Source organism: Lemur catta, chromosome 15 (assembly GCF_020740605.2).
Source record: "Lemur catta isolate mLemCat1 chromosome 15, mLemCat1.pri, whole genome shotgun sequence".
NCBI classification, from domain to species: Eukaryota; Metazoa; Chordata; class Mammalia; order Primates; family Lemuridae; genus Lemur; species Lemur catta.
Genome location: NC_059142.1, coordinates 47,586,907 through 47,602,214, shown reverse-complemented (window position 1 = coordinate 47,602,214; position 15,308 = coordinate 47,586,907). Strand labels below are relative to the sequence as shown.

At 35.1% G+C, this 15,308-nt stretch overlaps 1 protein-coding gene across 2 annotated transcripts in view; it reads left to right on the top strand.

Annotated features, from left to right (window-relative positions):
• ABCA6 (ATP binding cassette subfamily A member 6) overlaps nt 1-15,308 on the top strand; it is a 50,313-nt gene that overhangs the window by 23,923 nt on the left and 11,082 nt on the right. For both annotated transcript variants that reach the window (XM_045569520.1, XM_045569521.1), the window contains 8 exons: nt 1,023-1,206; nt 1,598-1,764; nt 3,867-4,000; nt 5,286-5,423; nt 7,879-7,989; nt 8,820-8,993; nt 9,208-9,321; nt 13,908-14,027. In XM_045569520.1, coding sequence (XP_045425476.1) covers nt 1,023-1,206; nt 1,598-1,764; nt 3,867-4,000; nt 5,286-5,423; nt 7,879-7,989; nt 8,820-8,993; nt 9,208-9,321; nt 13,908-14,027 — 1,142 coding nt within the window. The remainder of the gene's footprint in view (nt 1-1,022; nt 1,207-1,597; nt 1,765-3,866; nt 4,001-5,285; nt 5,424-7,878; nt 7,990-8,819; nt 8,994-9,207; nt 9,322-13,907; nt 14,028-15,308) is intronic.

The following is a 15,308-nucleotide window of genomic DNA, read 5'->3' as shown; positions in this document are numbered from 1 at the left end:
TTCTCTTTGGAAACTATCTCCTATTTCAGCAGTTTTCTCCTTTCCCCAAATACTCATCACTGCTTCTTGGATAGTATGAATCTGTGATAGGTTCTTAATCTGGGGCATGAGATCTGAGTAGAATTTTTTTATAAGAAAATTGCTTGTAGCTTGGAAATACGACAAGTATACAAAATTCCACTAAGTTCCTGATGGGGAGAATTCTTAGTATCAGCTCTTGTGTATTTAATGGTTATTTATAGAGCTCCTCCTATGCCAGACACTTTGATAAATGTGTGGATATACATTGATATATGCCTTCAATATTATCTTCCTACAATAACTTTTTCAACAAGTGTCATTGGCACCGTTTTACAGATATGAAAATCAGGCCTAAGAGCAGTTAAATGATGGTCCCCAGTCATACCACTTGTAAGTCATATGTGTAGGATTCACATACAGGTCTGGTGGTTTCAGAGCTGGTGATCTTTCCCCTACACTGCTAAATTATGGATACTTTAGTAGTAGCAGTAGTCGTAGTAGACATTTAGGCAGTAATGATGCCTATGGAGAAGATTTCTTGAAATCCCACAGAATTTTATTACATGTGGGACTTTCTTTGCCTTTTTAAAGACTAGGCATAATGAGATCACCCTTTTTGTGAATTCTTCTTTTGGTATGAATTCAGTATGTTTTCTCAATGGGTTTATAGAATATGAACATCATTATATTTTTCTTATATTACCTGCATTGTAACCACAAACATTCTAAAACATTTTTTCTTATTTAAAGAGTTTTATTTTAATATGCATCACCACTGGCAATTGTAAAACTTAACTATAGAAGGAAAATATAGAAAGTAGTGGTGAAGCATAAACTTAATAAATATTGAAAAATGTTGTCTAAACAATCCCTTTGAATTGGTTATAAAAATAAAACCAAATGTAAAATAGTTTTTAATATTACTAAAAAGAAAAAATTGTGCTACCCCCAGGATGGCATTAATAATGTGTGTGTGTGTGTGTGTGTGTGTGTGTGTGTAGATTTTGAACAAGTGGAGATGACAAGAGACTCAGAAAGCCTAAATGAAATGGAGCCAGCTCACTTTTCCCTCCCTGAAATGCTGAAGACTGAGAGTGGCATGGGCCTCTGGAGAATGCAAGTCTGTGCAATAGCACGGCTCCGTTTCTTAAAGTTAAAACGTGGAAGGAAAGTGCTTTTGACCCTGTAAGTATCAGAGTACTATGGTTTTGTTAGATAATGAGTTTCAGAAGAGATGCAAACCAGAAGAGAATTTAAAACTAGAACACAATATCCAACATTTCTGCCAGGGGATGGATAAATGCTGCATTTGATTTTACTGAAAGTGGGGATACCTGTATGTTAGCATTTAATTATGCTTATACATACAGGTGTGTTTAGTTTTCATAGTTTGATAACCTGATGTTTATATAGCAGTGCCTTTTGATACTGTGTACCATGCTAAAGTATGACTTTCAGAATGTTGGCACTTAGAATCATGGTTGGCATGTAAATTTGGCACTTTAAATATTTGTGGAATGTCTGACTAAATAAACAAAATTGCTATAGATTCATATGGTAATTTTTCTTTGTTTAGATTATTGGTATTTGGAATTGCAGTGTTCCCTTTGATTATGGAAAATGTACTTCATGCTATGTTTAATCAAAAAATTGATTTGGAGTTTAAAACCGGATTATATTTTCTCTCTCCTGGACAACTTCCCCAGGACCCCCGTACCAGCCTGTTGATCATCAATAACACAGGTGAAAAGAAAAACAAAATTTAAATCCAAAAATAAGTTATTTTTACTGTTTATTAGCACATGTAGGGGGAAAAAGCAAATTATAAGAGAAGAAAATGTAATTTAAATTTCATTCATAGAAAACAACATATGAGCAACTATGCATATTTCCTCTGATTTTGGACATAATAAGGATGATAAGGACAAGAGAGAAGGAACCTGGGTCACTATACAACCTGGGAGAGTAGAGCTGCCCATCTACCTTACTAACCTAAGCTATTACATGAGACAGAAATAAAGTATATTGGCTGAACCACTCAATTTTGAGATCTCTTTGTGACAGCAGCCTAACCTGTACCATAAATATGAGACACACTGATTGCCATGTAAAGGTGGCATATCTGCACCCTATGTCCCTCCATGAAATACGGTAAGATACAAAAAGACCCCTTGTTATGTTATCCCAAGTGATGGGTAATTGGTTTTTTCCTAACTGCTTAATAATTTTAAAGAAGAAGCTTTTATGTTGCTACCTTAGATGTTAAAAAAAAATTCAGAGTAAGAATCCTTTCTTGAGGAGTTCCTTACTTATTCTGATTTTCACATGTATTTGTGATTCGGGGTCGTAATGTATTCTCTTTCAACAAAAATGGTCTTTTCATTTCTGTTTATCATTCTTCTTGTTTTCCATTTGGGCTTTGGAAAGTAAATTTTATTCACTCCACTACCGTAAAACTGAGTCTTGCTAATTGTACATTTAAGATCTAGAATTGTTTACCTACCAGCTTGTATGAAAGGTAAATCATGTGTCTTCTCCTCTTCAGTCACTCTGAAGGCAGCATAATTGTGTTAGTGTGTTTATTTTTTCTTTTTTGTGCTCAGTTGTTAGATATTTTGTGATTTTAGTTTGGGGCTTCTGTGACATCTTGTTCCTCTTTTGTCAAAATCCAATGATCATTGGTAACATGTTTACCTTTTAATGTGAGAATCCCTGTTTGCCCAGGTGACCATATGGTATGGTCAAGGAACTGTGAGATGGAGTGTTTGGCTGCCGCAGGGTACATGGAAAGCTTATTATCTATGTGTATGTTTCACTTGGGGTCAGGGGAAGCCAACTTTATCTCAGGTTTGGCCCTATTTTCCAATCCCAGAGCCCATTCTGCGGGTCCCCAGTATGAAGTCCCATTTCAGAGGCTAAATAAGAAGAAAAAAAGAGTCTTGTCTTTTCTTTTTATTCATTCCAGCCTGCCCTAATTGTTATCTGTAGTTACTTCAGGTCCTGTCCTGCTGTTCTCAGGTAATGTCTCTTAGGAAGTAAACACAGGACTCTCACACTGGTAGCACCTGCTGCTGCTGTCTGCCCTGTGTGGACCGTGGGGAGGGGCCTGACTGCTCATCTTGTTCCAGGTGTAGTTACCCAGTTCATAACCATCTTACATTCATTCACTCTGAGTTTAGATGTCCTAGAAACTAGTTTTACCTTCAGTTGTTTGCTCCCATGTGCTCCAGGCTGTGGATTTTTCTCAGCTCTTATTTGTCTGTCAAATAATCTCATCTGCTTTCTTCTTTAGGGACATATCAAACACTCTAATCAGATGATAGCACCGTTTCCATTTTGCATTTCCTAAGAAAAAATATATTTATGCAATATATATGTATGCTATATATGTAAATAGTAAAATAAAGTAAAATACATTTATTGTTATACAGTTACATATATTTACTTTTCCATTATTTGGAGGAATAGGGAGAGAGGCGTGTTATCATTGGCCATTTTAGGCTGGACAATCTGAGGTACTCCTTATAAAATTATTGTATCTCCACAGATTACTCAGTTCAAATATATTTGTTTACCAAAAGTCATGAATAGAATTATCTTGTTTTTATGATCATACCGTAAATTGCATTAAACAGATTTATCAAGCTAATTGACTATAGCAAAAGATTTGCTAAATAGAAGATGGTAGAATGATTTCTCTTGCATGGGCCAATATTACTGTGATGCCCAAAGAAATATGCCTTCACACAGTATGCTACAAATATTAACTTTATGTATGAGGTTTATTTAAAAAGTTTGACATGCATTTTATTTTGTATGGTCTTTTCTTATTGATTTTATGCTAGAATCAAATATTGAAGATTTTATACAGTCACTGAAGCATCAAAGTATACTTTTGGAAGTAGATGACTTTAAAAACAGAAATGGTACTGATGGCATTTCATACAATGGAGCTATCATAGTTTCTGGGAAACAAAAGGTATGTTTGCCTCTTATTTTTGCTTTTATGACCCAAAATCAATAAGAAAATCCTACCTTTTTAACTGTTTTAAAAACTGCAGAAAGTCAAAACTAGCATATAGCAATTTGACTCAGAAAACCGTTGTGGGTTATTACTTAATAAGCTGTGACGTTTTCATAAGTTTTTGTAAAACATGTTCTATCTTAACTTTGAATCATTTAATAGACAATTTTTACATTCAAAAGAAGCCAAATTTAATTGTATTGTTCAAACTTAACAAAAATATTATAGCTTATAATCATCAGCCAATATAATTATGGATTCAAGGAATCCTATTCAATAGGTAACTATTTATATATATTAAGAGCATACATTAAATGCTGTAATAACTACATGAAATCTCTGAGAGAAAAGTATTCTCAGTCTGCTACCTTAGCAAATTTCAGATTGGGTAAAAGAGTGCGAGCCATAGAGATTCACCAAGGAACAAAACTATTGAAAATGCATCTTAGTCCTAAAAACTCTTGAGTTGTATTTGCATTCCAATAAAAACAAGGGGCCAAATTAAATGACGCTAACTCTTCATTTCTTGCCACAAAGGAAATGAAAACAAACATCTTTGAAGATGTTTCATTGAATCAAATTCTACCTAAATTAACTAAATATACTATAAAGGATGTATTCCCTCTGTGTCAGCTTTGAAAAACTACTTTGGTAGCTGCTTTTTTTGTTACTTATCTAACATATTTACTAAATGGATGATTGGTAATAAACATTGTTGAACCTCTTGATGAATTCATGAACATTTTCGTAAACATAAAGTACATAAACATTGCCTCAGAAAGTATGAAAATGCTTCCTGGGCAGTGTAACGATGAACATTTTATGAACTCCACCCATACCTCCTATCCAGAAGATCAGGGTTCCTCTGCTTGCCCACTGTAAACGGACAGTGCCTCCTTGTCAGGGAGACTTTTTTAAAACTCCAGTAACCAAAATTTCCTCGTCGAAAAATGGGGACAAAATTATCTAAAAATTAGTAACACTAATAAAAATTCATATCGAGTGAATACTGTCTTTGTGCTAGGGCCTAATCTACATGTATATAACCTCATTTAAACCATATAACAACCCATTTAGTATCCCTTTTTACAGATGAGGAAGCTAGAGCTCAGAAAGTCAGTTAACTTAAAGATGGACACAGCTAGAATGTGGCACTGTTAGGATCTCATATAGAAAACTTGCCTTTGTTCTTTAAAGATTTAGAATTGACATTATTTATTTTGTTTTTGTTTGTTTTAAGGATTATAGATTTTCCATTGTGTGCAACACCAAGAGATTGCACTGTTTTCCTATTCTTATGAATATTATCAGCAATGGGCTACTTCGAATGTTTAATTATACACAATATATTCGAATTGAGAGAAGCCCATATCCTCTTGTAAGTATTGAATTTACTGACTCTGAACAATTAAGAATTTGACAAGTACCCTATGTTTTCTCTCTTTAGCCTTTACATATTCATAATTGATTGCTAGTCCTGAAAATTATTATTTTGTCCTAACATTTTAAGTGGGTTATATCAAACAAAATAGGATTTTTTCTTGCTAAGTTATTATAAGGTATTATCAGAGAATTATCATGGGGGAATACTTCTCAATATTTGGTCATAGTCTCCTAGGGAGTGTTTTGAAAGTTGTACATACTTGATTGCAGAGGTGTATGTGAGAAAGAGAGAGGGGGAGAGAGAGGGAAAGAAGAGAGAAAACACTGAATTGGAAATCAGGAGCATGTGTAACCCCATCTTAGAATCTTATAAATCTATTATGTATAATTTGTCAGTGGACCCTCCTTTGACTAAAGGGGTAGTAGACTGACTAATAGAAAGGAGAATCTTCCAGTTCTGGGGCTATATGCTACCTAATTCATTCCTTCACCTACCCACAGTTGCTCTACATTGCAGGGGTGTCTGATACACACAGACTGCATTTGCAGGATTCTGTGTCAGCTGTTTACAATCTGGCTTTGGACAGTTTAGACACCAGAAAGCAGTGGTGGGAGACAGGAGAGCAGGCAAATGCTGCTCCTTGGGCTTCAATCATATCATTTCCTTCCTTTGTCCCTCCAGCCCAGAAGTAACAATGGCTTCCCACTCCATCATCCTTGTTGGATGATCACCACGCACTAATGATTTCATAATGAGTTCTTCTCTATTTTAAGTACTTATGGTAGTTACAGTTCTCTGGTTAGACCCTGGATTATACCAAGAGGGATCTCTCAAAGCTGACTCCAGCAGTTTCACACCAGAAATTTGGGAGAGCAAGAAGCAGGATTAGACATGGATCCATCAAAAGGGAAGCTCATTTTATGACAAAGGTGTGGAATTCAGCTTTGGCTCCACTGCACCAGAGGTGCTGGAAATACATGCAAGTGCAAATTTTCTGCAGGCAATAGGGAAAATGTGGATGAAATGGATAGTACTTGAGGGTCAATGGTGAACATATACATCTGTGAGTTGAAGTGTGACTGACCAACCACATGAGCAGGGCAAGAACAGGATGGTTCAATGTAGCTGTGTCTGAAGAGAACCCCCAGAAAGTAGAACCAGCGAGGTAGCAGAAAGGGACAGCTGTTATTCCCTCTTGGTTCTTTAGTTCCCTATGCCATTGTCTGTTTTCTCAGGATCAAAATGGACTGAGGCCCCTGGCTACTCTTTTAGGCACACCCCACTCTCCACCCTCCATGGCACACACCTTTCCTCTTTTATTCCTATGGTGACAGTAATGCATTTTCCTACCTGGTGAAAAATTAGAATCTATAGATGTAGCCTTTAAAGCCTTAAATAAGCTTTAAGAATTGCAGAATTATTTTGAGACAGGCTTATGATGCTGTCCTGTAATTATATGCAGGAGACTATCCTATATGCCACTTGGGCGTAGGCCCAGCCTCTGGCAGATACTGATTGAGGGGTAGTGATTTAAAGTTCTTCTCCGTGAAGATGAGTTCAGCAGCATCAAGTTTTCTTTTTAGCTCTGCACTTCAGAACACATCCACCCAACTCTTCACATATCCATCTCTAGTTTTGCTGAGGAAGGCATGCTGCTCAGGTCTGAATTATCTGTGCATTGAGAGTCATAATTCCTGAATTATTTTTTTTTTACTGTGGTGAAAATACATAATATAAAATTGACCAAGTTCAGTAGTATGAAGTGTATTCATATTGTTGTGAAATGGATCTTTAAGACTTCATCTTGCAGAACTGAAATTCTATACCCATTAAACAACTCCCCATTTCCTCCTCCCCACGCCCTCTGGAAACCACCAGCATACTTTCTGTTTCTATTAATGTGACTACTGTAGATACCTCATATAAATGGAATCATAATATTTGCCTTCGCTGGTTTATTTCATTTAGCATGTTTTCCACTTTGTAGCCTATGACAGGATTTCCTTCATTTTTAAGACTAAATAATATTCTATTGTATGTATATGTATGTGAATGTTTATACACACACACACACACACACACATATACACACACCATATTTTGTTTATCCATTCATTTGGACATTTGTGTTGCTTCCACCTCTTGGCTATTGTGAGTAATGTTGCTATGAACATGAATGTGCAGGTATCTCTTCTAGACCCCTACTTTCAGTTCTTTTGGATATACGCCTGGAAGTAGACCCTAAATTATTTTTGACTTCTCTGTGTTCTTTGAGTTGAAGCCTGATGTTAAATGATCAGAAATATTCTCCCTCCTACCTCTGTGCATAGATGTTGATGAACTACGCCTATACTTTGATTTTTCCATATTTCAAAAAGCATATTCTTTGTGGTTATTAGTATTTGTTTCATTTAAAAAACATTCACTAAAGTACCTTCAATATTTGCAGAGCTCTGTATCAACAGTCTGGACGGGGCTGCCAGAAGGTTCCATTTTCTTATTTTTGGTTTTATGCAGCACGTCTCCTTACATCGCCATGAGCAGCATCAGTGATTACAAAGTAAGGAAAAGGGGAGAAAATTAAAAAAGAAAAAAAACTTCAGAAATTTCAATAATTGTATTTTGAATGCTATGTGTTCAAAATGTTTTCCTCTGAGAAAAATACTTAAATATATGTTTAATATAGATAATGTGGTTAAGCATCATTTCTAGCAAGTCAGAAAATTTACTTCTAAAAATGCAAAATTCTTTTTACTTCAAAGTTACCGGAAAAACTACAGTGATTTTTCAGAGACTCAAATTAGTCTAAACCTTCAAAGGAAAGGCATTATAAATCTTTTAACTACATTATTTCCTAACTACAAGGAAGAAATAATTGATGTTGAAACTGAGGACCAGATTTATGACTTGAATTCCTTTTCCACTGTGGAAACTAAAATTCTGTGTAATATTTTTATTTGATTATGCCCATTATCCAGATAAAACAGTTAACTTTGGATGCAACTTTCACAAGTCTGAGCCAGTAACCTTCCAAGAAGATGTTTAAACAAAGGAAAATTTACTATGTCCTTCAGATCATAAAATAACATTTCTTTTGAAGGAGCTTAATGCCTTGATCATTATGAGATCTACTTTTCTATTTATTATTCATGAGGTAAAATGATTTAGCAAACAAATCTATCAAACAAAATAATATACTTTTTTTTAAGTGGCCACCTTTAAAACAATACAACTGGCTCTATAGATCTCAGCTTCCTAAACAGTATATGCATAATTATTTTTAAGAATATTAAAATATTAGATTATAGTTACCTTAAAAAATTCTTCCAATGTGTTTTTTTAGATTTGAGTTTTAATTGAATCTATGTTTATCCTGTGTTTTCTCATCAGAAGAAAGCTAAGTCCCAGCTATGGATTTCTGGCCTCTATACTTCTGCTTACTGGTGTGGGCAGGCACTGGTGGATATTAACTTCTTCACTTTAATTCTCCTTTTAATGTATTTTATTTTCTACATAGAAGACGTGGTGAATATTTATTCTACAAGTCGAATTGTGTTGGCTATGGTGAGTAACACAGTACATATATCAAATTTTATAAAGTAATTAATAATAAACTTTAATACTGTTATTTTATATAGTCAAGATGTTTTAATTTTTTATTTTGTCATGAACCAAAACAAAAAGCCTTCAAACTGCAAGTGTAATAAGATATTTACCATTTAATTTTTCCCTCGGATAATTCATTTTTTGACTATGATATTATTTGTATTATCTTCAGGTTATAATTACGCCTGGTTATGCAGCTTCTCTTGTCTTCTTGACATATATGATATCATTTATTTTTCGCAAAAGGAGGAAAAACAGTGGCCTTTGGTCATTTTGCTTCTATTTTGTAAGTACACATACCTACATACAAATAGAGAAATAGAGTTATTTTTTAAACTTTCAGGGTAATGTTAAATATAATCATTTTGCCTTGAGCAGTGGGGAAAATTAATAATATTTTGAAATTACACCAAACAAAGTAGAAGGAAGTATAACTCTGTTACCAAATCAATAATCTTCCTGAAGAACCCAGATACAGTCCTTTGAACAGAATTTATAGAGAACATCCCAGAAAACCTGAAGTTCAAAATATACTCTTGATTTTATATATCCTTCAGAATACAGGGCTCCCTGGAAACACTAGAACAAAAATTGGCTTCTTAACAGTTGACAGTACAATCCATTTCTACAATCTTCAAGAAGGGCTCTCTTAACCTTAGCTGCTAATAGTTTTGGATAGTGACGATGTTTTATACTTATGCCAGATTACTTATTAGTAAATATATATGAAAGTAAAGAGCTTGTCCAAGATTATAGAAAACTTTGCTGGAAATGTTTACAAAAACTCTTAGAGACCCAGAGTGCCTTGCGTCCTGCACTTCAGGCATCCTTTAACTGAGATCCTCAACTGGTGGTTGGATGTCTGTCTTGAAACCAGCTCCCAACTCTTGGAATGGAAGTCCTGAAACCATGAGAGAAACCCAACCAAAGATCATCTGTAAGAAAACACATTTGATATCACCCACTGACTCATGTAAGAAACTAATCTTGGACTCTTTTGGTCAACAGGGAACTGTTGTTCCTTCTCAGTAGACAGTACTCTGACTTGACTTCTCTGGTTACACTTCTTTGTATTCGGCAAATAGTGTCTATTACTATCTCACTATCATCAGCACAATCCAATCCAAGGACAGAAGGTACAGAAAGAACTACAGAATTACCTGACTTGGAAAAAGTAGCTCTGAAGCCATCATGAGGATTAGGTGCACCAAAGGTCTTTCCATTCATACTTTCCATGGAAGCTTTTGTGTTTGGTCAACAGACTTACTGCCATTGTCCAGTGTAATCCCAGAAGCTGGATATGCAGATCAGATGGCAGTAGAAGAGAGTCTTACTGACACTCATTTTTTTTTCCAGCTAGAATTCTTATATATGTCTAGCAAAGATGGACAAAGAATTCACTTCCATTCTTTGTGTTTGCCCATAGTTTCAACTCTGAATGAAGTCAAGCAATGTCAGGGTTAATGGCTGTGGACAGGTCTGTGACTTCCAGCCTGAGTGGCCCTGGGGATGCCCCAGTGAGTGCTCTCAGAGATGCCCTTTCAGCTAATTGTTCTTTAGTCCTAAGTAACTCACAGCCTGGAACATGGTTCCTTTTTATTTGTGGTTTCTCCCTCTCTTTGTGTTTATTCTCCTTACAAAGAAAGCATTCCAGACTGGGACAAATGTACATCTAGATGGACACAGTTTTGCTATGTGTCAAGCGAAAAATCAGCTTCGGGTTTACCTTATACTCACAATTTATCTAGTTTTGTATACAGTTGGCGATCTCTCAGATGAGGGAGCTTTCAACGTCAGTGGTGGAACCGTACCTCAGGCCCTCGTCTTTCAGCTCTCAGTGGAGAAGCTGAGCAGGGATGATTTCCTCATGGATGCAGGCTCTGTAGTCATGCTGTTGGCTGGAAAACATTGTAGGCAGAATTTTCTCAGCCAGGTTCTAGGAGTTCAAATCTATGTATCAGTTCCACAAAATATGACAAACCTTCCAGATCTTGATACACCAGAATCTTCCAGAATAATAGGTTTCATCTCTTGGATTAGAGACCATTCTCCCTTTGTGGGATAAGGTGTGAGAGACCAATGAGAGCAAACTTCCTTTAAACACAGCAGAAGACAGATCAGAATCTGCATTATCATATTATGAATTCCTCTTACATATACAGCAAATGAATAAAGAAAGAAATTTGACTTTTTTATTTCTAAAGAAATTAATAACAATGCAGAACACCTTCTACATTAGTCCATCACATTGGACTAATGCGATGATTAAGATGTTCTTACTGTGATTTGAATAAACTCTCCCAAATAAGGATCACAGCAGAAAATCAAACATGACATTCTGAAACACTGTACTTTTAAAATCAAAACATATCTACATATGACTGGATACCTTTTTTCTTTTGTTGCCAATTCCACCTGAGTTGTCATGGATTGAAATAAAGTAAGACAATATTCCATAGGCAAAGTACATTTTGTAAAATAAAGACTCTGTTCAAAATGTGAAAACAAAATTACAGCACAGTGTTATAGTATAATATGTATTTATAATTTCTGATTATTTTCCCTTTGCTTTTCTTATGTTTATATATTTCATATCTGAACCCTAGATTTCTCATATGTAAAGGAAAAGATAATAACAGCAGCTACATTATAGAGTTGTGAGGGTTAAAGTAAATAATTCATGCTAAGTTCTTAATACCTGGCATTTAATGAATTTAGCAATTATGATCCTATTTTTATTATAATTAATACATTAATAAGATCCAGCAAAGATTTAATATAGTGTTTAATACATACTTGACTGATAAATTGATCCTTTTTGTAATTTCAAAATATTAAGGGGGTACAAATGTTTTTGGTTACATAGATCAATTTTTTAATGCTTGAGTCATGGCTATAAGTGTGCCCATCACGCAAATAGTGTTCATTGTACCCATTAGGTAGGTTTTCACGCATCCCCTCCTCTCCCTACTGCTTGATTTCCACAGAGTTCTACTTTCCTCTGTGCACATGTGTGCTCATTGGTTAGTTCCAATTTAATAGAGAGTGCACGTGGTGTTCTATTCTTTAGATATTTCACATAGGATAATGGTCTCCAGTTTCATCCAAATTGTTGCAAAGGGAATTAATTTATCCTTTTTGTGGCTGAATAGTACTCCATGGTATACATGTATCACATTTGGTTATTTTCCTTATGAATTGATGGGCACTTGGGTTGATTCCTCATCTTTGCAATTGTGAATTGTATTGCAGTAAACATTCGAGCGCAGGTGTCTTTTCAATAAAATGACTTCTTTTCCTAGGTAGATGCCCAGTAGTGGGATTGCTAGATCAAATGGTAGGTCTACTTTTAGTTCTTTGAGAAATTTCCATACTCTTTTCCATAGCGGTTGTGCTAATTTGCAGTCCCACCAACAGTGTATAAGCATTTCTTTCTCTCTGCATCCATGCTAGCATCTATTGTTTTTGAACTTTTTAATAAAAGCCATTCTAACAGGAGTAAGGTGGTATCTCATTTTGGTTTTCATTTGCATTTCCCTGATGATTATATTGAGTTTTGTTAAAAGATAAACAAAATTGATAAGACCTCTTGCTAGATTAACCAGGAATAGAAGAGAAAAGACCTAAATGGAAATGGAAATATTGCAACTGATACCACAGAAATACAAAATATCATCTGTAAATACTATGAAAATCTCTATGCACATAAACTAGAAAACATATAGGAAATGGACAAATTCCTGGAAACACACAACCTCCCAAGACTCAATCAGGAGGAAATGAAACTCTTGAATAGATCAATAACAAGCAGTGAGATCAAAGCAGTAATAAAAATATCTTCCAACAACAATAACAAAAGTCTCAGATCAGATGGATTCACAGCCAAATTTTACCAGACCTACAAAGAAGAGCTGGTACCAATACTGCAGAAATTATTCCATAACATCAAAAAGGAGGGAATCCTCCCCACTCATTCTGGGAAGCCAGTATCACCTTGACACCAAAGCAAGGAAAGGAAACAACAAAAAAAGAAAACTACAGACCAATATCCATTATCAATATAGATGCAAAAATACTCAATAAAATACTAGCAAACCAAATTCAGCAGCACGTCAAATTGATCCTTAAAAACAGAAAAATAGTTTACAGTCCCACCAGCAGTGTTTGAGTGTTCCTGTCTCTCCACATCCATGCCAACCTTTGTTGTTTTGGACCTAAACATTTGTACCCCCATAAATTCTGAAATTAAAGAAAGAAATACATAAATTAAAAAAACCAGAAAAACAAAAAATTTCTTTATTCCTTCCCCTCCTTTGCCAGTAAAATAAAATGAGTCCATTACAATGAAAATACAGAATCTCAGAAAAATAAATTCTTTGGAATGGGGAAAAAATGGAGCCGAGAGAACAATGAGAAAACTTTACAGTAGTCTAAGTGAGAGTCTATATGGCAATATGGATTATTTGTTTTTGTATAACTGCTGTGTAACTTTCAATATATATAGGGTTTTATACATTAGCAATATTGTTACCTTAGCTATAGAAAGGCAACTTCTCTTTTTATCCTTTTGTCTTAGATTGAACTTAATAATGCACTGTCAGGAAGTCTGATCATTTTTAACTTTCACCTTAATCTTCAGTCATTATCTATTAAGAATTTTATGTTGGGAACTAAAGATTGTATATGTTCTTATTAACAAAAACTCCTCACTTCTCTCTCTGAAAGGAGAAACTGTGATGGCCATAGACTGTATCTGCACCTGGGAAAATTATGATATTAATATATGAGATGAGAATATCTACATCTTAAATGTTTTCCCAAATATCATTGGGCTGAGTATGTCTGATGCAATATATTTGACTTGTCTTATAGGTCTCTGCCATCATGCTTATCATCATTGTAATCAATCATTTTGCCCTAATTATCATAATTACCAGCATGATATTAGTTCCTTCATTTACCTTGTTTGGATTTATAACTTTTATGGAAGAGGTAAGAAATGTTACAATTGTGTCATTAATGTTACATGTGTAGCCTAGTAAAGGGCTTTGCCGAGAGGTGTAGACATAGAAAGTAGCTTAGTGGGAATGGGCAGTGACAGCAAAAATGGGCCTGAGGGATTTTTTTGAGATGATGAAAATATTCTAATGTTGAATTGTGGTGGTGCTTGTAAAGCTCTGTAAACTTACTAAACATCTTTGAATTGTACTTTTAAAATGGGTGAATTTTATGGCATGAAAAATAAACCTCAATAAAGCTGTTAAAAGTTATATCCTATGTGCTTTGCAAAATACAGGCATCTTCAAATGCTGTTCCAATCTTCTTCCAGATTGAAAGAAACAAAGTTATCTATTTCGATGGGTATTCATTATCCACTGAGGATAAGCTCACATACGATACCATTCAGTCATTCAAAAAATATATTAAACACTATTCTGTGTTAGTCACTGTGCTAGTAATTAGAGACATCTGATGAATAAGATAGCACAGTCCTACCTTTCACAGAGCTTAGTGGAGACAAAAACACACCAACATCAATCACATCAGTGCAAAAATCTTAAAGCTTACAAAGAAGAAGGGCAAAGTGCCAAGGAAAATATATACAGAGCATAGCCCATTTGCTCCAGAAAGTCAGAGAATTCTTCTGGGGAAGTGATGTTTAAATAATTACTAAAGGATGAACAAGAATTAATTAGTGGGAGAGTGAGGCAGGAGATGAGCATGTTCTGCAGAGGGAAACAAAGGCATTAAAGCAGAAAAGACCAGGAGGCATTAAAAGAAACCAAATGTGATTCAAGTGGAGAAAACTATATAATGAGGCCAGGACAAGATAATTCAGTGGAGAACACACTTTCTGGGGCCCTGTACCATCCTGGATGAAATGGCTTTAAAGAAAGTAGGGAGGGCTTCCCTAATCTCCTGTGTTTTGGGGGAACTAGGAAAGCCTTCCATATGTAAAAATACTTTTTCATTGGCTGAACAATGCCTGGAATTCTTAGTTGGAAACTCATTTCTTTGCTTAAAGCATTTTCCTCCTAAAATATAAGTAGACTTGCCAGGTGAAATATATGCATCTAGATCTGTCATGTATTATTTAGTAGGCATGAATTACTTTCTAAATAAATTGAATGATGAAGAAAGAATAACATGATAGGACTAATTATCATGATGGGAAAATAGTCACCAGTAGGGTAAGAAGGGACCCTGAAAAGGCTTGTGTGGTGCACTAAGAACAAATATTGTCAACCACTAGAAATTCTACCAGTGCCAACA